Consider the following 25,873-nt stretch of genomic DNA (forward strand, 5'->3'; position numbering starts at 1 on the left):
GTCACCTCGAACCAGTCTGCCCATTCTCCTCTGACCACAACCGCTGCTCACTTGGTATTTTCTCTTTTTCGGACCATTCTCTGTAAAACCTAGAGATGGTGAAAATCCCAGTAGATTAGCAGTTTCTGAAATACTCAGACCAGCCCGTCTGGCACCAATAACCATGCCATGTTCAGAGTCACTTAAATCACCTTTTCTTCCCCATTCTGATGCCCGGTTTGAACTTCAGCAAGTTGTCTTGACTACGTCTACATGCCTAAATGCGTTGAGTTGCTGCCATGTGATTGGCTGATTAGCTATTTGTGTTAACGAGCAATTGAACAGATGTACCTAATAAAGTGGCCAGTGAGTGTATATACATACATACACATACATTATTATTATTATTATACTTTATAAAGCGCCGACAGATTCCACAGCGTTGTTTTCTATCTGATGTAGTAAGAGTTTTGTATTAAAGTTTAGCTTGTTCAAATTGCTGTGTGTTATGCTGTCATCCCGTATCCTCTCTGATTGGGCAAAACAGGTATTTCCTGACAATTTCACTGATTTTGTCAGGATTCAGAGAAGAAAATTCTTTTCTGTCTTTCCGTACTTTTCACTGAATTACTCATACTTTAATTGGGGCTAATCATGTAATTATGGTATCAAAAGAAAGCTCTATCTCTCTTTACAAAGCACAGTATATGGTTTACGTGGGTACGTGATTCGCAGGAAAGGGGAATGATGGCTTAACCGACATACGGCAAAAGTGTCAAAACAGCTCCGGGACTGAAGGGGTTAATAACATAAAAACCAACACAACTTTAACGACTACAAACATTTAATACGTCTGTCTCGTTACATGGGGCGGCAGACCAGACGGATAAGGGCCTACGGACTGCTACCCCAAACTACAATTCCCAGCATGCTTTTCTCCAGATCCTAGCAGCGAATCAGGGAAAGGATATCATCCTACGGCCGTCACAAAGGGGAAAAAAAAAGAGGCTTCTCCGGGCGTGGGAGGATTTTGGTGGAAAAAAGAGGGCGTTTGATCGGAAGTAAGGTTAGTGTATTAAGCTGTGTTTGTATCGCTTTATTTATTAAGGGGTTTAAATAAAAGCACGTGACGTATTCAGCCGCAGATCTAATTCCTTAGGCCAGGACCTTGGCCAGATGTATTTCTGCACATGATGCTAGGGACTGTACATTATTAACTAATAACTTGCTGAATTTAATGGCATGAAGCTGATGACTTCCTGTGCCTATAATATAGGGCACAAAGACCCCTATTAGTGATTATTTACATGCCCCCTCCCCTCCTGCAGACCCCGTTATTAAACCATTTGAAAATAATGACAATAAATGCAGTAATTTAATGTTTTCTAATTATTTGGTGCCGTGGATTGTATTTATTACGTAAGTAACAAGATATATAAAATAAAACATATATATGACATTGTTTCTGAAAGCCCCCAAGCATCCTTTTTATAGTGATGCAGGCTTGTTGCTAAGCAACGTGTTAACTCGGCATTTCTGTATACTGGCGAATTAGCTTTCAAAGGATTTTTTTCCATTTTAGGGGCAAATATCTTCCAGATGTTGCAGAATTTCCAACCCCCCACGACCATCAACCAGTATTTAGCCAAACGAGGCTACTTGAGGATCATGGGAGTTGTAGTTAAAGAGCTAATGGAGAGATAACCCATAGTTACAGGTAGTTTAGTGTCTATGTTAGATAAGGCATTAGTATGCAAAATGTTTAAATTAATTTAACTAAAAGCACAATAATATGTATTAAAATGTGAACAACATACAAGGAGTGTGTCCATTATCACGTAAACGTTAATATTGGGAATCACCCCCTATCTGTGTCACCCTGTTGGTCCTGGTCCAAGATATAAGCCAAGGCCAATGGCTGAATAAGGCTAGAGGTTCTACAGATTCTATGGGGTTTCAGTTCCATGGCTTCACTATATACGGTATATTATAAAGACAACAACCCCATTGAGCTGGCTGGCCCTGTATAATGTATAGTCCAATGTTGCCAAATACTCCATAGCCATTGTATTATGCATTATATGGGGTCAGCTCAGCTCCTCTTGCTGGAGAAATCTGTCGCTGTCGGCCATTCATGATGAATAGTTAAGAGAGTTTACTGAGAGGGTGGTAGATAAATGGAACGGCCTCCCATCAGAAGTGGTAGAAGCATATGGCTATCCTGAAAAAACACGAGATCAAGCCATGATCCTTACATCAGGAAAAACAGGCTGACTAGATTGGCTCTTATCATTTATGTTTCTATAAAACCAAAGCCCTTCTCACAGCTCTCCCTTTAGTGCAGGGGTGTCCAACCTGCGGCCCTCCAGCTGCTGCAGGACTACATCTCCCATAATGCTCTTTCAGCTGGCGGGCCGCAGGTTGGACACCCCTGCTTTAGTGGATACGCCTCATAGATAAGATGGCAGATGACAATTTGTCCCGTCTAGTCTGCCCCTATTCCTTGCTAGGGACTACTGTTAATACTTCAAAACTTATTCAGCCTTTGGCCTTGTCCTCCTTGTCTTATATTAAGGACAGTAGCTTGCAAGTCCCCCTTTAGTGAATAGACCCCTGTGATTCAATGTTTTCCAGGAAGGGAAAAGTAATGCAGATATCCAGCTTCATTGTATAATTCATTGGGTTTCTTTTTGAAGTCTTACCTTTACCTTTATAATTCACACATCATTCAAAAGTTTGGGGTCACTGAGCTGTTTTCATGGAAACCAAGGAAATTTCTGGCTGTAATATAATTACAAAAGGGTTCTCTAAATATAAATTATCCTTTTAAACTTAAACTTGGATCAGCGAACCCAATGTGCCATTGGAACACAGGAGTGATGGGAGTGATAAAGGAGTGATGGGAGTGATAAAGGGCCTCTGTATGCCTATGAAGAGTTTCCATTAAAAATCAGCTACAATAGTCATTTACAACATTAACCCCGTCTGACCTGGATTTCATATCCATTTCATGCTCTTTTAATGGACAAAATGAGCTTTTCTTTCAAAAACAAGAACATTCCTAAGTGACCCTAAACTTTTGAACAGCGGTGTACTTTGTGGGCTTAATTAAGGAGAAGTTACAGGCGTTGGAGGTTATGTTTAAAAAGGGATTCAGACTTCTAGTTTGAAAAGTGGTCCCATCCCCATAGCAACCAATAGAAAATGTTCTTGCTGTCTGGACCATTCTATTGGTTGCTATAGCGATAAGACCACATTTTAGATCTTTTTTGAATCAGAATCATTGTACCTTAACCCCCTTTGTACTTTACAGCAGTCAAGTAAGTTACTCAAAATGTATTCTGGTGGCCCAGATATAGGTTTTCATGATACATACTTATTCTTTTTTTTATTTTATATTTTGTTAAAAAACTTCTTAACAGTGTTGCCGAGATATTAACACATCGCAGTAAGGGGGCATTCAAGGTTACATATGTAACAACTGAGAACCAGGCTACATGGAAAGCCAGTAAGGTGAGCCTCAACCCCCCCTAAATCGTAATTAATACCCCACCTTGGTGAATCAGAATTGGGCTATAGGGCAATACAATAAATGAACGATTCTTTTTACTACTCTCCATCACTATATAGTTATTATGTGAACTTTTTGACATTTTAACTTATGTCTTCATTTTCTTCTCAAGGATGAATACATTGAATGTGACTCCTGGGAATGTTCAGACATCACAGGTAAGATACCGTTATGATATATGCATCTGCAGGCGGCTAAGCATTTAAATGTGACTGTGATTAAAGGAGCCCCCCTGCCCTGTAGTAGTATGTAACATAACAATTGACTTACAGAGACAACAGGTGAGGAGGGCCCTGCTCCAACGAGCTTACAATCTAATTAATAATATAATAATAATATTATTATCCTTTATTTTTTTAAGGAGCCAACACATTACTCAGCGCTGTACAACTTAAATGGGGAAGTTGGCACATACATAAATATACATTAAAACATCAGGAGATGAGAATCCTGGCCGTAAGCTTGCCGTCTAGCCTCACGGTACTTTTACTCAAGGTTCTTGGCAGGAATGGTGGGCGTTGAGCTTACAATCTAATGATTAAAACATGAAAATACAATTTGGGGACTAAATTGTTCCTTTAAAAATATAAGGTGGAAATTAATGTTTACAATTGTTCTTGGCAGTTCGCTAGCAAATGAACAGGTTAGTAAGATGGAACTGTTACCCTTACGGTGTTGGCTCTCGTCTTCCAGGTCGGCTGTGCATGCATCGCGGTGTCACAGAACGGAGTGCCCCCGATTGCATGTTTGTGCAACTTACTTGTAAACCCGACAACAAATCCACAGGTAAGATGATTTTTTGCCTAGGAAAGTGAATAGATTAAATTACATAAAGTTTGCATGCCTGTGCTGATTTTTAATGAAATGTCTTCATAGGCGTACAGATGCCCTTTATCACTCCCATCACTCCTTTATCACTCCCATCACTCCTTTATCACTCCCATCACTCCAATATCATTCCCATCACTCCTTTATCACTCCCATCACTCCTTTATCACTCCCATCACTCCAATATCACTCCTTTATCACTCCCATCACTCCTGTGTTCCAATGGCACGTTGTGTTCACTGATCCAAGTTTCCGTTTAAAAGGCTAATTGATCGTTAGAAACTGTTTTGCAAATTATGTTACAGCTAGAAATGTCTTTGTTTTCCATGAACCCAAATTTTTGAAGGGTTGTTGGATGTGCTTGTTCATTGTTTAGCACAACGCACGGTGACATCTTTCCCAATGCAGAGTAAGTCAGTTTGACTAGTACAGATGTCAGGGATATCATCCCAAGTTCTTACCTGATATATATATATATAATTTTATTTTTTTAAATGATTATTTGTTATGTATGCTTTTTATGAAACACCATTCCAAGTACGCTGATTGGCTGAATTCCCACACATAATTATTCATTCATGTAAACTTTTCCCTCGTTATTTTAGGGAATGCTTATGCAACGTGACACTTGTTTTTACCATAGAAAGTGGGGAAAAAACCTTAAAAGAGTTATTCTAGTCCCAAAACGATATCCATGTACGTGTGATTGGCTGGGGCAGCTCCCCTTGATTTCAGTGGAAGATCACCTCTCATTGATTAAAATAGGAACGCAGCTGAACGTGTTCACGAGACGTACTGGCGAACGCTCCCCGGTTTCAGTAGCTGCAGCAGGGGATGGGTTATACGAGACAGAAGTCAAAGAACAAAAGAATTCCTCACAACGAATCCTTGGTTAAGTGGAACAGCAGCTTCAGTATCTTCATTTTACAGGCGGGATCCCATGTTTTCTTTATGTCTTTTTCTCTTTTGTGTTTCAGGATCCTATCACATTTAATGACGTTGCTGTATACTTCACAGAGGAGGAATGGAGCTTTCTCGAGGAAAAAGACAAGGGTCTTTACAAGAAAGTTATGATGGACAATTATGAAACCCTTCGATATTTAGGTAACAATTTCCTCTTTAATGCCACGAGCGTTTTCTCTCTCTGCTCACTCTTACATATTTTTTATTAGGCTTCAGCTTTGTAGATGATCCCGCAGATGAAGTGTGGACCAGGTATTAATGCACGTGGGGGATACCAGAGCTTTAATTAGCTAACAGTTTCTAATTTGATATAATTTCCTGTAAAATAATTAAAATGTTTAGTTTTTTATCTTTTTTTGCCATTACATTGCAAATAAAAATATTGTAAAACTAGAAATATGTAAAGAGGTCTGTTTGTGCGACTATTATTCAATGTATAAAAATGTTATCTAGTTTTCATTTATCATGAGTATATGCGTGTGTCTGCGTGTATATATATATATATATGTATATTTATATATATATATATACAATTGCCTTTTATTTATTAATCTCCACAAATTCCACAGCCCTGTACAATTAGCACAACAGTAGTCTAGAGCCCAGCCCTTAAGCTTATGGTACTTTATACAAAGTTTCTGGTAGGAATGGTGGGCTCACAATCTTACAATCTAAGGGAGTAGTAGGGGTAATTAAAACAAAAGGGGTGAAAAGAGGGAGTAGTAGGGGTAATTGAAACAAAAGGGGTGAAAAGAGGGAGTAGTAGGGGTGGGTTACTGCTTGGTTTCAGATAGTGGTCTGCAGAGGGCTTGGGATGTTTCAAGAAAACCACTAGAAGGGAACGAGAATAGATTGCATGCTTATATGGCCTGGGTCTACTTTTTATGTGGCTCATCTGGAAATGGTAAAAGCCCCTAAAACGCTTCCCTGATTTTATAAAATGTGGTGCTCGAGGGGATATCTGTGTGGTTTTGAGCTGGCGTCGGGATGCCTGAGAGTGTGAGCTTGCATCAGTGTGGCAAAGTGTGGTCAGTATGAGTGAACATATTATTAAGCTGCGGTGGGGATATGGTGGTGACGGGGGATTTATTATTATCTTTTATTTATATAGCGCTTGCAATTTCCATAGCACTTCTTCCAGTCCATCTGTATCACAACCTGTTAAAATAACCAAAAAACAAAAGCGAGACAACACTAACATAATATATATTGACTATAACAACAACAAAACATATGTCACTCATTTGGCTGATTCTGAAATTCTTATAACGGACAGACACTAGAGATTAGACATTTCCTTGTAGGATGCTATGTAGAAAGCACGTCGGCTGTTGTTTTACTCCCATAATGGGGCCAAGCTAGAGCACCAAGCTAATTTTCATTGAGAAATGTTTTAAAAATGTATGTATTTAAAAAAAATTGAACAACAAAGGTATTTTTTTGGTATAAGCAGGCTCTTCCATTGAAAAACCTGAGATTGTGCAAAAGATTGAACGAGGAGAGAATTTGTTTGTAAGCAGTCATCAGGAACAGTTATGGCGGAGTATATACAGAAGTATATATGTGGGTAAGTCACACAAGCATCGCCACTTCTTATATCCATGTCTTCTTCATCTTCTGGTTTCAATTTAATGTATCAAGTCTGAATAGAGTGATGACGGTGTATCAAAGGGTTGGTGCGTTGCCAAAGTAGCGTCAACAGTTAAAAGGATAGTAGAGCTCAGAGCCAAGACTGAACCGATTTTGCTAGGAATTAAGATACCTGAAAAAGAAAAATGGATAAAGACCATGGAAGTCTCAGGAGCCATAAGTCACTCATCGACAGGTATCAATATATTACAAATTCGCAAACCAGGAGTAAATATTTAGGAGACTTAATTAATTTTTTATATTTATTTAAGAATATTTACAAAAACCTTTAAATCAGACAAAAACGGGTTTATTAAAATATTAGACTCCTTTAGAGTCTGAACTAATGGCAGATATATTTCTGGTTTTCAGGTCACATGTCCGCAGCTGGCAGTAACTTAGAACAGCCGCAGAGACCACCAATGTATTACTGGACATGTCATGACAATATCCTCTGCAACGTTAACCCCGACCAGAACTCTATGAAGTCAAACGAATGGTTAATCGCGGAAACCAAACTGTTCACCACTTGTGGAAGACAGAATCCACAGCTGGTGCAAGCGTTTAAAGTGGTGTACTCTCCGGACCACAGCGGCAAAAACATTCAAGAGTTAATTCAAGGCAACGCACAGATGAAGAATATATTTCACCAAGGGATAAAGCCTAAGAGCGCAAAAGAAGCCTCCAAGAAAGCAGAGAGGCGCCATTCGTGCACAGAATGCGGAAAAAGTTTCACGCGGAGCTCCCTTCTCAAGTCGCACCTAAAAACCCACAGCGGGGAGAGGCCTTATGAATGCACCGAATGTGGAGGGCGTTTTGCCGAAAAGGGGACACTAGTTAAGCACCAAAGAACTCACTCAGGGGAAAAACCCTATCAGTGTCCTAAATGCGGCAAACGGTTTTCCCAGAATTCACACCTCAGCACGCACAGGAAGACCCACATCGTCAAGGAACCGTGTTCCGACTGCGGCACGGTAGTCAGCAAACTGAAGAGCGTTCACTTGGCTCAGAATGATTGCCCCAAGTGCCGCCAACACATCTTGGAACGACTGAATGCGAAGAAAAAAAGGAAAGCAAAAAAGATCGCAAAGGTGTACAAGTGCACTCAGTGCGATAAGTGTTTCACCAGGAGCGGGAACCTTGTCGTTCACTACAGGACCCACACGGGCGAGAAACCGTTTATCTGCTCTTATTGCGGGAAGACCTTCACGGACAGATCCAACCTGATCAGCCACCAGAGGACTCACACCGGGGAGAAACCATACTCGTGCAACGAATGCGGCAAGACCTTCCCATACCGTTCAGCTCTGGTTTTACATAAGAAGGGGCACGCCGGCGATAAATCGTTTGTGTGCAACGAATGCGGGAAGAGCTTTTTCTGCAACGCACGGCTACTCCTGCACCAAAAAGCTCACACCGGGGAAAGGCCGTACGCCTGCGACGAGTGCGGAAAGAGTTTCTCTTGCAGCTCGACTCTGGTGAAACACCAGACCATTCACACCGGGGAGAGACCCTACACATGTCACGAGTGCGGTAAGTCATTCATCAGAGGGTCTCATCTGGCTATTCACCGTCGGACACACACTGGTGAGAAGCCCTACACCTGCATGGACTGCGGGAAAGGTTTTACGGATAAATCCAATCTGGCGAGCCACCAGAGAACGCACAAAGGCGAGAAACTGTACGCCTGCAAGGAGTGCGGGAAGAAGTTCACGCAGAGCTCAACGCTACTAAAACACCAACAGACACACAGCGGAGAAAAGCCCTACGCCTGCACGGAATGCGGCAAAATGTTCTCCCGCAGCTCCAACCTCATCGTCCATCTGCGGGTGCACACCGGGGAGAAGCCGTACAACTGCACTGCGTGCGGAAAGAGCTTCTCCCACAGCTCCCATCTCGTGAAACATGGGAAAATCCACAAATGAAAGAGAGACCCAAAATATGCAAACAACTAAGACGTTTTAGAGTTCCCAGATTAAATATTTTTTGACTTATTTAAGTAACAGGTAGGTTTTTAATTGAAAAATCTTTTTCCTTCCATGTTCTAGTTCAGTAGTAAGGATGTGTTTGTTTTAGCGAACTAAACCTCTGTATAACTGGCAGTACATTTGTCGGTTTCTAGGAGTTTCTCGGTGTTGGTCCTTGTTTAAAGTCCCGATTCTTAGGATCTCCATAGATGAGCTCAGGTGGGTCAGTCCGGGTCTGACTTTCATACATGTGCTGAGGCGCATCTTTGCGTATGTGTGAGAAAACCCAAAACCATAGTTGTGGTATAGATCTTGTGTGCCGGTCAATAAGTCTTAAAGGAACAATCATATCGTCATGTTTTTACATGACTGTTCCTTACACACACATTACTGTTCAAAGGTTTGGGGTCACTAAGAAATGTCCATGTTTGTGATAGAAAAGCGCATTTTGGCCATTAAGATAACATATAATGGGTCAAAAACCCAGCGCAGACGGGGTTAATGTTGTAAATGACTATTGTAAGCTGGATACGTCTGATTTTTAATGGCATCTCTTCATAGGCGTACAGAGGCCCTTTATCACTCCCATCACTCTTTTATCACTCCCATCACTCCTGTGTTCCAGTGGCACATTTTGTTCGCCAATCCAAGTTTATTATTTTAGAATGATAATTGATCATTAGAAATGTCCTTGTTTTCCATGAAAACAGCAAGCTGTGCTAAGCGACCCCAAACTTTTGAACAGTAATGAATATATTGCAGCCCCTCATCTTCCCACAAGTCCTTACCCTACGATGGTGTAGACGGGCTGGTTTTTCAGGGGGCTGGCGTGCCAGTGGCATCTGAGTTCAATCACAAGCGCGGCTCATTGGGGAGAACTCAATTAGAAATGACCGTTAGAAATGGTGTAATGATGATTTTGGACAATGAAGTGGCAAAAAATACAATTCTGGTTTCCTCAGTGAAAGCCTCCATGCTTGCAATTTAAATAATTGTACCAGACACTGCTGAAATTTTCATTTGATGTGAAAAGAAAATCGGGAGATATTAAAAAACATTCAAACCGTCTTGTGCATTTATTGAAAGTTGACTGGCTGCATGTCTGGCTTCATAAAGCTCAAAACATCACATTTTTTTTTCTTCAAATATCTCAAATTGGAAGGAGTACACAGATGAGAGAAGGTACCCCCGGTCCTAGCCCATAGGCCGAACCCCATATACATCTACTGGCCAAATCCCTCTGATGGCAGCCCTGGGTCTAAATGTCAAACATGACGCTCCTCTTTTGTGGTGGTAAACTTGGAAGCTGAATTCTGGTGCGGGAAGTATAGACGTTAATAGAAGAGCTGTGTATAGGACCGTTGCAGCTGTTTATAGAGGGAAATCTGGATGAATTTATGTCTTTTTTTTGCTTTCAGTGAGGATTTTTGAGCATTTATGGCCTGGGGTGCAAACTTAGCCTCGTTAGTTGTCCTTCAACCCCAAAGCCAAAAGGAACACAAGTGGGATCTAGTTATGATGGAAATGCTTAACATTCTGCTTCTTTCAAATGCCCAGCTTTAAGTGAAAGATATCAAATGCTAATAAATCACCCCAATACCTCAACAGAAGGCAATGTATATTTAATACAATTAAAAAAAAAACCTTTGGAAGTGCCCGGATTTACGTTTATATTAGTTATTACATTTCATCTGATCTTCTGAGGTCACAATAGACCACACACAGTCTGCTTCAGCTAATAACACGCAATCATATGTTCCCACGTAGCTGTGGAACACGGTTCAAGGTTGAAGAAGTATGTTAAACCCTCAGATATAATAACCGGTTGCAACTTCATTGGCAGCCATAACCTCCAAAAAGGGGACTCCTGTTTAAATGAACATATGTTAAAATAGCATCACAGATCTTGGTGCGATAAGCTATATACTCTATACAGTGAAATTAGCTATATGGATACCAACTGAAAAAAGCTGTGTAAATAAATAGCTTAGGAATTGGTGAGATTTGGGTCATAATGGCTCAAGACCTAGAATTACATTATTATTCCCTTATTGTTTCTAGAATGAATACAGACGCCATAGCTCTGTTACAACGAGGGAGAAAATAATATTAAAATTAACAAAATTCACAATAATGTGAGCACATAAGGAACAGGCATTGGTTAAGGGGACCGAAGCAGAAGATTTGATTGCAGCGATGGTCCTGTGGGGAAGCCAGTGACTTGGAGACGTCAAATGTGGGGGAAACCAGCTACTTACTAACCAGAGAGAAGACTTCTGAGAGCTACCTGGTCTTCATGCGCCTCAATGCACTTCTTCTGTCACCCAGATCACCTCCTCTTATTGTCTACCATAAGAACATAGAATTTAACGGCAGATCGAAACAATTCATCCCCCCTAGTCTGCCTGTCATTCCTGTGGTTAAGATTAACCTTGATCTTCGAATCAAGATAGCCATACGCCTATCTCATACACATCAAATTCCTGGTATTAGCCTCTACCGCTTCTGCAGGAAGGTTGTTCCACATATCTATGACCCTCTTAGTAAAGGGAAACTTCCTTACATTACACCTAAGCCTCTGACCTTCTAGAAGGTAATATAGCTGATACGGTGGTTCCCCGTGGATACGCCGCACAATTTATAGAGAGAATTTGATGGAACTGATGTGAAAAGGCAAACTTTTTGCTAATAATTAGTATAAATGTTTATTATTTTGGCCAAAGGTTTTTTTTAAACTTGGGATCATTCAAATTTTAATATGATCGCAGGATATTACACGGATATTCCAATTAAAGTGGAAACATTCTAAGTAGGAGATGCCTTTTGTATTTAACCGTTATAAATAGAGCGTCCGGTCATCCATGATGGTCCGATGCCGTCGTTATGTTACGAAAGGCAGGAACTGCTTGGTTCAGCTAATACTCCAATGACGGAAATGCAGAATTAAGCGGCATTTAATTAGAGAGATAATTGTCTCGCTGTCTTTAGCTCCTTTGTATCTAATATAGGAGCAAAGTCCTCCACGTGTTCTGTAAAGTAATGAGGGATGTTTATTTTGGAACAATTGATACGTTTGTAATTTTCCCGTTCAACTAGATTTTTGGGAGGTGCACCTGCCCCTTTATATACCGAATAATTGCTCCAACTGCCTTCCATCTTTCACAGATCCCAAGTGAAAGTTACATAGGATTAAATATATACAAATAGTAGGGTTATTGGGCAGCGTTCTTGCGCTGGCGTTGCTCAGTCTCAGGGCAGTGAGTGGAAGCCTATTGCTGTTCTGAAAACATGTAGCGTTAGAGCTCAGTGTTCTTCAACCTTAACAATTATCTTTTGGCATCTACGGTACCTTCTCAATAACTGTCCTCCGGGTAGTCAACCTAGACTTAGCAAGGTTAAAGTGTGTGTTAAAATAAAAGTATATCGTTATCGGTGATAACATTTGAAAGAAGGCTCAGTGCACTTGATAATTTAGAAAAAAACAGTTGGTAAAACCAAAATTCTAGAGATATAGGAAACATAGAATTTGGCCGCTCTCATGGAGGCCTCCATGCCATGGACTCCTGTGCCAGCCTCCTTACTATGGGCCCTGGTATAGAGTGCCACGTTAAGGCACCTGTATTTTGGGAGTGGGAAGCGCCCGTGTTTCCAATTCTCCCCACAGACTACAATAGTGACCCCCTACTGGGCTGAGGTGGGCTGAGGGCAAATACTGTGTCTGCTTATGATCAGATGACTTTTTTCCTGTTGACCAGCTAATGATGGAGAGTCATCTCTGTGGATAAAAACTCTCTGCCTAGAAATGGACATTATAAGGATGTTGCCCAAATGGTGTAAGATTTGTATCATCTTTGCCTTAACTCTGGATGACCTGGATTTTTTTAATGTTCTTGGTGCAGTATTTAAATCAAGTGCGAGACTTCTGAAATGGCAACGTCAAAGAACCTTGAGTGTGCAACGGGGGACATGATATGATATGTGGCTCTGAGGTCAATTGAGATCAACCAGTCTTTCATCTGGGATAGCACTTTCTGATGAAATTTTAAGCTAGAAATCAGATATAGTTGAAGCATTGGAATTTCTCTGTTGTTGATGTCGGTTCTATTACCCCTTCTGATTGCAGCTTCTGCATCTTGGGAGGACTACTCTTTGGTGTCTTTTGGGATATCTGTTCAGGCGAATACATGATTTCATGGCATCTTTAAAAACTCCAGTCTATAGCCCTGGGTGATAGCTGGTTGGGCCCAGCTGTTGGACACATGTTCTTTCAGAAGTGAAGGAATGAGACCAGTCTTTCTCCAACCCCCTGTTACCCTGTCCAGCCAAAAGTGCTCTTTTTGAGGACCTGGATGTGGTCTTGACACTGAATCCTTGTCTGGGTGGTCTGTAGAACATGCTGTCACAAAGCTCGCTAGATGTCCCCTGCTCCTTTTAGAGGATCTCAAACAACAAAACTAAACAAATTGATATTCTACTTTGAATTATCCTATAACCTTAGCCACCAATAAATACAGTTCTACACTGCAGACCATAGAAATCAAGTAATCTTGACACTACAGGTAGTGTTTGTCTTCTGGCTGCTTCCACAAGTGTAATAGAGCAGGTAAAATCAGGCATATTGGTTAAGTGAAATGCTCAATATTTCTTACATATAATGTGTATTTCTTACACATTATAATTTCATATGAGCTGTTACACAGTATTTCCTCCCCAGTCTGTATACTGCTCCTTTAAATCCACAATGTTTATTTTTTTTCTACAAAATGCACATGGCTGATAAACTGTAGCGCTGTTTGCTATTTTTTGTTTATTATTTTATGTGATTTCTGAGAACTGGCGGTTGTAAAGGCACCTGTCCGTCGCACTGACGTCTTAATTGTGGCTAATTGCATTAATGTCAGGCCGTCTGCTGGCTGCTGGCCAAGGAGCACGTATTAATTAAATTACTGGCAATGAAGAACCCTGGATATAATTTGGATATAACCAACGCAGCACGTACCTATAACGCTCTTTGCCCCGTGATTTAAAGGCAGTTTGACAGTTTTGGTAATTGGGAGATAAAAACTTGTAATTAATCTACCTTCAAAAACTCACAGATGAGAATTCATAGACAAGGTTACAGCAAACCAACATCTGATTGAGAATGTCGGATTTGTAGCCCATCATAAAAGGCAAACACTATAACGCAACCTACAGACGTGAGAAAAAGCAAGTACTCCCTCTTTTGAATTCTGTGGTTTTACATATCAGGACATAATAACAATCATCTGTTCATTAACAGGTCCACAAAATAGGCAAATAGAACCTCAGATGAACAACACATGACATATTACACTGTGTCATGATTTATTCAACAAAAATAAAGCCAAACTGGAGAAGCTGTGTGTGAAAAACTAAGTACAACCTTACTAAGGATCAGAATGTTTGCTGGGTACATCTCTAAAAGCCACAATAATATGTATTGAAACAGCAGAGAATGGGGTTATAAAATACATTAGGAAAATGATATACATTAATCTTTTTCTAAATATCTTATTTGAATAAAATTTGGAGCCAGATGCGCAGAAGATTTTTTTCTTGGTGAGGGGTGGTTCCTTCCATATGCATTTGCCCCAGATAATTACGGTGCAGGAGATGTGTACGGCCAAACGGATCTTCTGACACCTTATATAATTGCTGCCAGTCAGATCCACTGCATATCATGAGGGTGGTCTAACATGACCCCCCCCATGCGGATTAATGGGAGCTCTTTCATGTCACTGTTTGGCTGCTTCAAGCAGCCAATCAATGGCGAGAACCATCCGACCATGGAGTAGATGGGGAGTTGCAGCTTGTACCTAAGGTGAGTTATGTTTATTTAAACGTTTTCAAGAATCCATATTAAAATACTCAGTACTTTTACTACGCATTCATCTTTGGGAGATCTTCCTGGGACGTTAACTGGTTGTTTCCGTCTGTTCCCATATGATAATGGATTGAAAGTATGATTTACCTGCGTACGACATTACAGATTAACAACATTCCTCGTATTCCTCATTTACTTTATGATTGCCCTAATGTATTGTAAACTTGAAGCCTCAATTATCCTGAGCTATTGATCAGATGGTATGGATTAGAAATAGAAATTGCATTATCGTTAAACTGGCAAGGTTAAATCTATTTCAAATTTGGAAAAAGGAAGCAGTTTTTATTACCGTAATTGAAAATGTTTAGTTGACAGGTTAACCCTTTCTTGGAGGTTTGTCAAACTCCCTTTGCTAGACGTTGGCGGACTCGATGCTGCGGCCGAGAATGGCTGAAGTCTGACGTTTCACCACTAGGGGGAGGCTCAATACCATCTTATTTTCAATTTCACCGAATCAAGAAATATCCGAGTTAAATTATGATGTAAACGACAAACGTCCCATAATCAGCCCCTTTAAATAGGTGCTATGTAAAAGCAGCCTTTATACAGCTGTGTTTTTACTCGTAGTAACATGCAATTTAGGTAAACAAAAAAGACACAAGTCCATCAAGTTCAACGTTGCCGTTAATTTAGACAAAAACTCCACATTGAAGCGATTTCCATTTGTGCCTCGAAAAGGGGAAACATTAATTCTTGACAAGCTATAGCTAGTCCAGACGTTCTAGGAAATTATATCCCCGCTAAAAAGTCATGGAGCCGATATTTACATTACATTCATTTACACCGGCCAGCAGATTCCATAGGGATTTACAATCAGAGTTGGTAGGATACATTTAAAATCACAAACAATAACAAACAGGTACAAAAGGAGAAGAGGTCGCTGCTCTTGTGAGCTTACAATCTAGTTGGTGGTTGAGGGGGAAGTGAAACGGTAGAAGAGGACATCTTGGGTGAGGATGAGTTGGTCGAGTCAGGATGATCTGATCAGGTTGTTGGTTGTTCAGATGGCTTAGACAGCATTCTGGCTGAGAGTGTTAGGAGGAGAGCTTTTGAAATTTGCATACGAGGGAGAAAATCTGACTGAACGGGGAAGGGAATTCCAGAGAACGGTGCAAATCGGGGATGCAAGCGGTAATGATGGTAGAGATGCAGGTCATGCGAGGAAAGAAGAGGGTGTTTAGGGGAGTATTTACATAGGAGGGTCGAGATATAAGGGGGTGCAAAGTTGTTAAGGGCTTTGTAGATCAGGAGTTTGAATTTTGAAGAGTATGGGGAGCGGTGAAAGGGAGGAGAGGGGGAGACCGGTTAATAGGGAGTTGCAATAATCCAGGCAGGATATCAGAAAGGAGTAGATTAATATTTTGGTCGTTTCTTGTGGGAGGACAGGGCAAATTTGGGAGATGTTTTTCAGGTGAAGGTGGCAGGGTTTGGTGAGGGACTGTATGTGAGGGATGAAGGAGAGAGCAGAGTCAGTTGGATGGTGGAGTTGGCAACGGTGATAGAGATGTCAGGAGTTGTGAACAGAGCGGTTGGAGGCATTATCATAAGCTTGGAGATGTTGAGCTTCAGCTAACGCAACTCCATCCATAATGCAATAGCAGAAAGACTGTCGGCGAGGCGAGTTAGTAGAGAGATGGGTCGGGAGAGGAGATATACAGTAGATTAGGGTGTCATCTGCATATAAGTGGTATTGGAGAGCAAAGGAAGATATTAGTTGTACAGGGGAAGAGGTATAGATAGAGAAGAGTAGAGGACCAAGAACTGAGTCATGAGGAAATCCAACAGATAGCGCAAGGGGAGAGGAACACGTTCCAGTGAAGAGACACTAAAAATAAGGTCAGAGAGGAAGGATTTCAACCAGGAAAAAGCTGTGTCACAGATGTCATGAGAATATGAAGGTTTTGTAGAAGGAGTGGCTGGTCAAAGGCTGCATTGAGGTCCAAGGGTGTAAGTAGTGAGAAATGGCCTTTTTGTTTAGCAGTGAGGAGGATATTTAAATGCATCTATTGATGTTGATAGCACAAGATTTGTGTGTGGTGAATTCCGCATCTTTATTGTTCTTACTGTAAAGAACCCTTTCCGCTCCTTTAAGTGAAAATTCCTTTTATCACATCTGAATGGATGAGCCCCTGCTCTTTACAAATTCCTATTAAGGAACAGGTCATTGGAGAGCCGCTGGGATTGCACCAATCTGTTGCTGTACCGAATCTCACTCTCATTTCTGCATAGAGATTCCACTTTAGACAGCATTAGGAACAATTATTGATATTTTGATCTCTGGAAAAAGGACAATTTGAACTGTAAGCTCATTTAAGCGGAACAATTATTGGACGTTGTTTCTATAAATCCAAATGTTTATGTGATGTACTGTTTATTATGTTATAATTGCCCACGGTACAGCTCTTCAGCACTATATGAAAGCTATAAAGTATAGAATATAAATCAATAAATACAAATAATAACATATAAACATAGAATAAAAGGAGAACAATACTGCCTATCTAGCCTGCCTCTTTTCCTGTTGTGAAAACCTCAAACATGATTTAATTTCAATTAATGAGCAATAAGGCCAAGATTGGTTCCCGTATCTTCTTTCTTATTGGTTATTCCAACACCCTGTCTCATTCTGATCACTCTTAATATGCTCTTTAGACATGTGCAAATTCGTTTTTGGGCAATACATTTCGTTCCTTGCCCATTCATTGCACGCTGCCAACATTCACACTCACTCTCTCACACTCAGTGTACCTAAAGGGGGTCATTGCGCCCGGGTGCCACTCATCAGGGGGGTGCCGCGATGGCAGCCTAACGTGGACTTGCAGCTCACTGCTGTGGAGCCTGTGCACTGTATGAGGAAACTCTTTTCCCACACAGGGGGAGCAGGCGTCACATCAGGAAGCTGCAGGTCTGCGTTAGGTGGCCGTCGGGCCACATAGGTGTCTGCGCGGCCCCAGTGATAATTTACCGGCCCCCAGATCAGTGATCTGCAAGAAAGTTAAGGGGGTGCATCTAAGGGAGTGAATGGGTGAATGAATAAATGAATGAAGTGAGTAAGTGTTTAGGGGCAAAAATGAGACAGACAGGCTGCTTCAGGGGGGACAGAAATGGGACAGACAGACTGTTTTGGGGGGCAGAAATGGAACAGGCAGGCTGTTTAGGGGGGCAGAAATGGGACAGGCAAGCTGTTCAGAGGGGCAGAGGTGGCACAGGCAGGCTGTTTCAGGGGCAGATGTGGCATAACCAGGCTGCTTCAGGGCAGAAGTGGCACAGGCAGGCTGTTTTAGGGGCAGAGATGGCACAGCTAGGCAGCTTCATTGGCAGCGAAGGCACAGGCAGGCTACTTCTGGGGCAGCGGTGGCACAGACAGGCTGTTTTAGGGGCAGCGGTAGCACGGAGAGGCTGTTTTAGGGGCAGCGGTGGCATGGGGAGGCTGTTTTGGGGCAGAGACCCACCACGTCAAAGTCTGTCACTGTCACTAACGGTGGTTCAGGCTGTGGATCCACGCTGCAGTACCAGGAAAGGCGCCCCCAAACGGTGATGACGAGCAGAGCAGGAACAACCAGATAGTACTAGGAGCTGGCAATCGGATAGTCGGGGTCACGAGCAGAGGTCAGGTCAGGCAGCAAACAACGGATAGCCGGGGTCACGAGCAGAGATCAGGACAGGCAGCAAACTATGGATAGTCGGGGTCACGAGCAGAGGTCAGGTCAGGCAGCAAACAACGGATGGTCAGGTTCAAGCAAAGGTCAGGCAACGAAAAGGCAAATAAGGTTCAGGAACGCTAGTGAAGGCAATAAAGGCACTATCACAGGCAAGGGGTACATGCAGACTGAGGGTTTAAATAGTCCTCTTGCTCAGGATCCTCCTACCCCCTAAATTAGGGGGAGGAGGAAAAAAGATAAATACCCCTTTAAGACGCGGCATGAATATTCATGAGATAGCCGTTCGCGCATGCGCGAACGGCTCTCATGCTGCAGAGACGCGCGCCCCGTCTAACTACAGATCACCACACGGGGGCGCGCGTCTAACGGCTAGACGGACCACATCGCGTCTTCCCGCGAGCAGGGGGCTGAACGCGCGGGCTGCGTCTCGGCTCCCCTGCTCGTGGCAACGCCGGAACCGCCGGGACCGCAGGTAAGGTAACAGTACCCCCCTGTCTACAAGCGCCATCCTGGCGATTAGGAGCCGGTTTCTGGGGAAATTTCCTGTGAAAGGCACGAATCTTGGCTGGAGCATGGACATCAGAGGACGGGACCCAGGAGCTCTCTTCAGGACCGTATCCCTTCCATCTAATAAAGTATTGCAGTCTCCCCTGTTTCTTTCTAGAGTCCAAGATGGTTTGTACTTCATATTCTTCTTCACCTTGGACTATTACCGGATCAGGAGCACGAACCGTGGGGGAGAATTGATTTCTAATTACTGGTTTTAATAAAGAAATATGAAACGCATTATTAATGCGCAGTGTTTTAGGTAGAACCAGAGAATAAGTAACTTCATTAATTTTTGTTTTAATTTTATATGGACCAATATATTTAGGTCCTAAGGTTCGGGCGGCTTGCTGGAGGTGAAGATATTTCGTGGAAAGCCACACATAGTCTCCTGGATTGAGCACCGGCCCTTTGGATCTAGACTTATCAGCGGTTTTCTTCTGCAAAACCTTAGTCTGCTTTAACTGTTCCGAAATAAGTGCCCAATGGTCACGTAGAACTTGAAATTGAGCTTCAGCTGCAGGTACCCCTGTAGAACTGGTTTCTTCAGGCCAGAGTGCTGGTTCATAACCGTGAACCGCTTTGAATGGGGACATCTGTAGTGCTTCATGATAAGAGCAGTTGTAGGACCATTCCGCAAGATGCAAAAGTGTCGACCAATCGGACTGATCCTCCGAGACGTACATTCTAAGATATTGCTTAAGTACTTGATTTGTTCTTTCAGCTTGCCCATTAGATTGAGGATGATGGGAAGATGAAAAATGCAACTCGATTCCCATAAGTTTACACATCGCTCTCCAGAATTTCGAGATAAATTGTGACCCCCTGTCCGAAATGATGATTTGCGGAACTCCATGTAGTCTTATGATCTCTCTCATGAAGGTGTCTGCTAATGTACTGGCAGATGGAAGTTTAGCTAGAGCGATAAAATGTGCTTGCTTGCTGAATAAATCAACCACTACTAAAATAGTCGTATGGCCTTGAGAAGGAGGCAGGTCCGTGACAAAATCCATGGCTATGTGTTGCCATGGCTGATCTGGCACAGGCAACGGACATAATAACCCTGCCGGTCTGGTATGAGGGGTTTTGTTATGACCGCAGATAGTACATGCTTGTACAAATTCAGATATGTCACGTATCATAGTAGGCCACCAGAAATTCTTCTGCAGAAGAAATTTAACATTCCGAGTTCCCCGGTGACCCGCTACCGGAGAGGCATGACCCCAAGACAAAACGGCTTTACGGAAACGGGGTTGCACATAAAGTCTCCCAGGCGGAGGAATTTGTCCTCTGGGACGGGGTGTCTGTGATTTAGAGATGTGCCACATGAGAGTGCTATGTATCGTGGCAATTATTTTCGTAGGAGGGATTATAGGTTCGACCGACTTTTCCACATTAGGCGCTTCATGTCTTCTGGACAGGGCATCAGCCTTCGTATTCTTTGAACCCGGCCGAAAAGAAATGGTGAAATTAAATCGTGTGAAGAACAATGCCCATCGAGCCTGACGTGGATTGAGTCTCTTGGCCTTTTCTATGTACACCAAGTTTTTATGGTCCGTAAGAATGGTAATAGGAATTTCAGTCCCCTCAAGCAGATGTCGCCATTCCTCTAACGCTAATTTAATAGCCAGCAACTCCCGGTTCCCTATGTCATAATTTTGTTCCGCTGAAGAGAAAGCCTTAGAAAAATAGGAACAGGGATGTAGACGATTCGAAATTTGGTCTCTCTGGGAAAGAATGGCCCCAGCCCCGGTCTCAGACGCATCAACTTCCAAAGTAAACGGCAAGTCTGGATTGGGACGTTGTAAGATAGGGGCAGTCGTAAAGGCCAACTTCAATCTTCCAAAAGCATCTCGAGCTTCAGGGGTCCAAGACTTTGGATTCGACCCCTTCCGAGTAAGTGCAATTATGGGAGAGATGATCTGGGAAAAATTGCGAATAAAGCGACGGTAATAATTGGCGAACCCTACGAACCGTTGAATGCCTTTAATGTCAGAAGGTTCTTCCCAATCTTGGATGGCTGTTATCTTGCCTGGATCCATCTCCAGCTGCCCGGCAGAGATAATATATCCTAGAAACTTCACCTTATCGCACTCAAACTCGCACTTTTCGACTTTGGCAAATAGGGAATGTTCTCTTAATCTTTGTAGCACCTGGCTAACATGTTGCCGATGCTCTTCCAAATCTTTTGAATAAATGAGAATGTCATCGAGGTAGACCATAACATGAGATAACAACATATCACGGAAGATATCGTTCACGAAGCTCTGGAACACAGCTGGGGCATTGCATAGCCCGAAAGGCATCACAAGATATTCATAATGTCCATATCTCGTATTGAACGCCGTCTTCCATTCGTCCCCCTCTTGGATTCTAATCAGATTGTAGGCCCCTCGTAGATCTAGTTTCGTGAAGATAGTGGCATCTTTCAGCTGATCATAAAGTTCTGTAATGAGGGGAAGCGGATACTTATTTTTTATGGTAATTTTATTTAAGCCCCTGTAATCAATGCAGGGGCGCAAGGATCCATCTTTCTTGGAAATAAAAAAGAAGCCTGCTCCTGCTGGTGATGCGGAAGGTCTGATGAACCCTTTCTGTAAACTTTCTTCAATGTACTGGGCCAAGGCTTGATTCTCCGGATGGGATAATGGATATGTATGTCCCTTAGGTGGATTGGTGCCTGGCAACAATTGTATCGTACAGTCATACGCCCGATGAGGAGGTAAAGTTTCTGCTTTTCTCTTTGAAAAAACATCTAAATACTCCCAATACTGAGGGGGTACCAGATGACGGGGATCTTGAGCAGGTACTTCGAGCATAAGATTTAATTTAGTAGGAGTGCTGCAACAGTTCTTTAAACATTCTTTACTCCACGCCAGAATCTGTCCTTCTCTCCAGTCTATGCTGGGATTATGTTGTTGTAACCACGACATTCCCAGGATGACTGGAATATGAGGACTGGATAACACATCAAACTGTATTTCTTCAGAATGGAGTATCCCAATGATGGCACCAATAGTCTCGGTTTGGAGGGACACAATCCCGGTTCCTAGAGGAGAGCCATCTAATGCCGTAATAGAGGTTTTCTGAGTCCTGGGCTGTAAGGGAATACTGTGTTCCAGGGCCCAACCTTTGTCTATAAAATTTCCAGCCGCACCCGAATCAATGAAAGCTTGGGTGGCCACTTGGTGGCCTGTCCACTGCAGCTTGATGGGAACCAAAAGTCTTGGTGACTGAGGAGGTGAAGCAACAGTAGCACTTAGTGAAGCACCTCCGGCCTCCACTAAGCTCTGGCGTTTCCCGATTTCCTAGGGCAGGCAACAATCAAATGTCCTTTTTGTCCACAATATAAACACAGTCCCAATGATCTGCGGCGTTGTTTCTCTTCCACGGATAAATGAAGCACAGGACCGATCTCCATAGGCTCTGCCACAGTAGCTGCAGGTTCAGTAGGTGCAGGAGTAGGATGTCTGATCCAAGGCCTAACTGGACGTGGCCTACGATCGCGTTCTCGGTCGCGTTCAAATTTTCTCTCCTGACCTCTGGCCTCCAACCGAAGACATAATGTGATCAGATTCTCCAGATCATGGGGAATTTCACGATAGGTGAGTGCATCCTTGATTGATTCGTTCAAACCCCTGCGAAAGGCGGCTTTCAGGGAGCTGACATTCCAGTCTGTCTCATACGCCAAAGTACGAAATTCAACGGCGTACTGGGCCACCGTTCTCCTGCCCTGTTGCAGTTCCATAAGAATGGATTCAGCGGCTTCACGTCTCCCAGGAGCATCAAACACAGCACGAAAGGATGCGATAAAGGCGTCTGCGTCTTCCAAAATGGGTGAGCTCTGTTCTAGTAGAGGTGATACCCACGCCAATGCTTCTCCTTTTAATAAGTTTATAATAAAAGTCACTCTGTTGCAATGAGAGGAGAAAGTATGAGGATGTGCCCGGAAATGTAAGGCGCACTGATTGAGGAACCCACGACACTCTTGAGGATCACCAGAAAATTTGTCAGGTAATGGCATCTTGGGTGCTGGAACAGCTGTACTTGGCCCCGGAACAGAAGGGGCCGAATCAGATGATGCCCCTTGCGAGATGGACGGAGACATGTTCGTGGCCATAGATCTTAGTAGGTCTGCGACATCGTCTAACTTCCGTTCCAAGGATTGGAGTTGAGAAGCGTGAGCAGATAGAACTTGATCCTGTCTGTCTTGTCGGTTGGACATCCTTGCCAAGTCTGCGGGATCCATATTAAAGGCCTGTGATACTGTCACTAACGGTGGTTCAGGCTGTGGATCCACGCTGCAGTACCAGGAAAGGCGCCCCCAAACGGTGATGACGAGCAGAGCAGGAACAACCAGATAGTACTAGGAGCTGGCAATCGGATAGTCGGGGTCACGAGCAGAGGTCAGGTCAGGCAGCAAACAACGGATAGCCGGGGTCACGAGCAGAGATCAGGACAGGCAGCAAACTATGGATAGTCGGGGTCACGAGCAGAGGTCAGGTCAGGCAGCAAACAACGGATGGTCAGGTTCAAGCAAAGGTCAGGCAACGAAAAGGCAAATAAGGTTCAGGAACGCTAGTGAAGGCAATAAAGGCACTATCACAGGCAAGGGGTACATGCAGACTGAGGGTTTAAATAGTCCTCTTGCTCAGGATCCTCCTACCCCCTAAATTAGGGGGAGGAGGAAAAAAGATAAATACCCCTTTAAGACGCGGCATGAATATTCATGAGATAGCCGTTCGCGCATGCGCGAACGGCTCTCATGCTGCAGAGACGCGCGCCCCGTCTAACTACAGATCACCACACGGGGGCGCGCGTCTAACGGCTAGACGGACCACATCGCGTCTTCCCGCGAGCAGGGGGCTGAACGCGCGGGCTGCGTCTCGGCTCCCCTGCTCGTGGCAACGCCGGAACCGCCGGGACCGCAGGTAAGGTAACAGTCACCGTATAGTGATAGAGGTTATGCTGCACCACCATCAATGTCTGGCTCAGTATATAGTAATGGGAGTTATGCTGTACCATATCTGTTCAGTAAATGTGATTTACTTAAACGTATTTAATGTATTTATAAGTTAATCATTTATTTTTTCAGATTAACCAATTTGTGAAATAAATATTCTTGCCAACATTATTTTTTTTTTTGTGTTTGGGTGGGGTGCCACATACAGGATCCGCTCCAGGTGCCAAATACTCTAGGTACGCCCCTGCTCACACTCTCACTTACTCTCTCACACTCTCATTCTCGTTCACTCTCATGCTCTCTAAATGTTTCGCTACCTTCTTTGCTGACCACTTCTGCTTCTTCCGCGTCTTCTTCTGCATCTTCCTATTCTGTCTTTTCCCTTCTCTTTTCTATTCTCTCTTCAATCTTTAATCCTTAATCTGGTATCTTCTTTCTTCGCCGGTATCTCCGCGGACATAACCCGACAACCCGTCTGTGTTGTCCTACTGATTCTAGGCCCAAGGCAAAAGTACACAGAAATACGTCTGGTGTTCCTTTGCAGTTGGCAACAGAAGGACCCAAGGCTTCTCTCTGTGCAGGTTTATTGATTTTACATTACGCTCTAGCGCCATAACATCTTGGGTATAATACGCTGCTGTGTGTAATAAGCAGGTACAAATTTACCCTTAATATTTAGGAAACAATTATATGTGTATAATTACGCACCCATAACGCCAGCTTCACAGGTACTTTCACATACACACATTCACATATGTTCACACTCACATACACATGTACACACTTACACATGTACACACTTACATCTACATTTAGGACTCAGCAGCTGGTGATAGATCTGGTTTTCTGCAAATATAGGAAAGGGACAAATAACAATAACATTAAAATTGACAATATACAAAATTGCCGATAAGGCTAACACGCATTAAGACATAATGGTACAGAAGGAGAAGGCCCTACCGTTAAGAGATTACAATCTATTAGGAGGTTGAGGTGCAATAAAACAGAACTTGAGGACAACTCCTTGATTCAGATGTCCTTGCACAGTCTATATAGCTTACCAACCAAGATCTATAGAAATTCGGTAAACTTTCTCATATAGCAGCTACTGTATATTTCTACAGTTTGTTTTTCGAAGCATTAAACTATACAACAATGTGGGTCCATACTGTGCTCATAGATCCATGCAACAATTTGGATCCATTCAACAATTTAGGTAGAAGAATTACGAGGAAGGTGGAGTATTACCAAGTAAAGATGTTTTATATCTTGTATACTGCGTATAAAGACTTAGTAGCGTTTGAAACATCTGAATAATTGTATTTCTGTTTGATCCAGAACCACACTGCTGTCACCGATCCTTTTGTGGTTAGACATGGGGAGGTCTATTCACTAATCTATGGGCGCTTGCAGGTTGCAAAGTATGCAAGTTTACAGCAGCCACGCAAAAGGGGCAAGTTTGGCACAGGTAGACGTTGGCGAAAATTGCTGTCTTTCCCTAGCTAATGTCTGGTTGGGGTAACCCAACCCAGGCGCTCGCATTAGTCATCTTACCATAAAGACTATTAACCCAGACCAAGGGTGACTTTGGTCATTTTCCTTAAAAAAAATAAAATAAAAACACCACCTGCCTGTGAATGAATTACACAAATATGTCTTCAAAACCAGAGCTTATGAAAACCCCACAATGTTTGGGAGAGGCCTGAGGTTTATTACGTTAAGATCAGCAATCACTGATTTTGTTTTCTTCTCTTGCGGTTTGACGTCTGTTCTGTTGACCACTAACAGATGTTAACGAGATAATGCTTGAGCTAGTTTTAAGGAAAATGTTGCTAACGTATATATATAAACTATATATAT

The 25,873-nt window shown here is 42.8% G+C and overlaps 2 protein-coding genes across 2 annotated transcripts in view; one reads left to right on the forward strand and one right to left on the reverse strand.

Annotated features, from left to right (window-relative positions):
* LOC128490914 (zinc finger protein 239-like) overlaps positions 1–25,873 on the reverse strand; it is a 77,985-nt gene that overhangs the window by 27,357 nt on the left and 24,755 nt on the right. The window lies entirely within an intron of this gene.
* LOC128490910 (zinc finger protein 660-like) lies at positions 933–8,897 on the forward strand. Its single transcript, XM_053463048.1, has 6 exons — positions 933–1,045; positions 3,663–3,708; positions 4,244–4,336; positions 5,356–5,482; positions 6,795–6,908; positions 7,343–8,897. Exons 2-6 carry the CDS (start codon positions 3,664–3,666, stop codon positions 8,893–8,895), a joined length of 1,932 nt encoding a protein of 643 aa, XP_053319023.1. The 5' UTR covers positions 933–1,045; position 3,663; the 3' UTR covers positions 8,896–8,897.

The sequence above is a fragment of the Spea bombifrons genome, chromosome 4, assembly GCF_027358695.1.
Source record: "Spea bombifrons isolate aSpeBom1 chromosome 4, aSpeBom1.2.pri, whole genome shotgun sequence".
Lineage (NCBI taxonomy): Eukaryota > Metazoa > Chordata > Amphibia > Anura > Pelobatidae > Spea > Spea bombifrons.

Bases quoted from the DNA above. Each gene is read 5' to 3' on its own strand.
- LOC128490910 (XM_053463048.1), top strand. From the start codon at position 3,664: ATGAATACATTGAATGTGACTCCTGGGAATGTTCAGACATCACAG. The intron at 5,483-6,794 runs GTAACAATTTCC...TGGTATAAGCAG, and splicing joins TGAAACCCTTCGATATTTAG to GCTCTTCCATTGAAAAACCT. The intron at 6,909-7,342 runs GTAAGTCACACA...TCTGGTTTTCAG, and splicing joins ATACAGAAGTATATATGTGG to GTCACATGTCCGCAGCTGGC.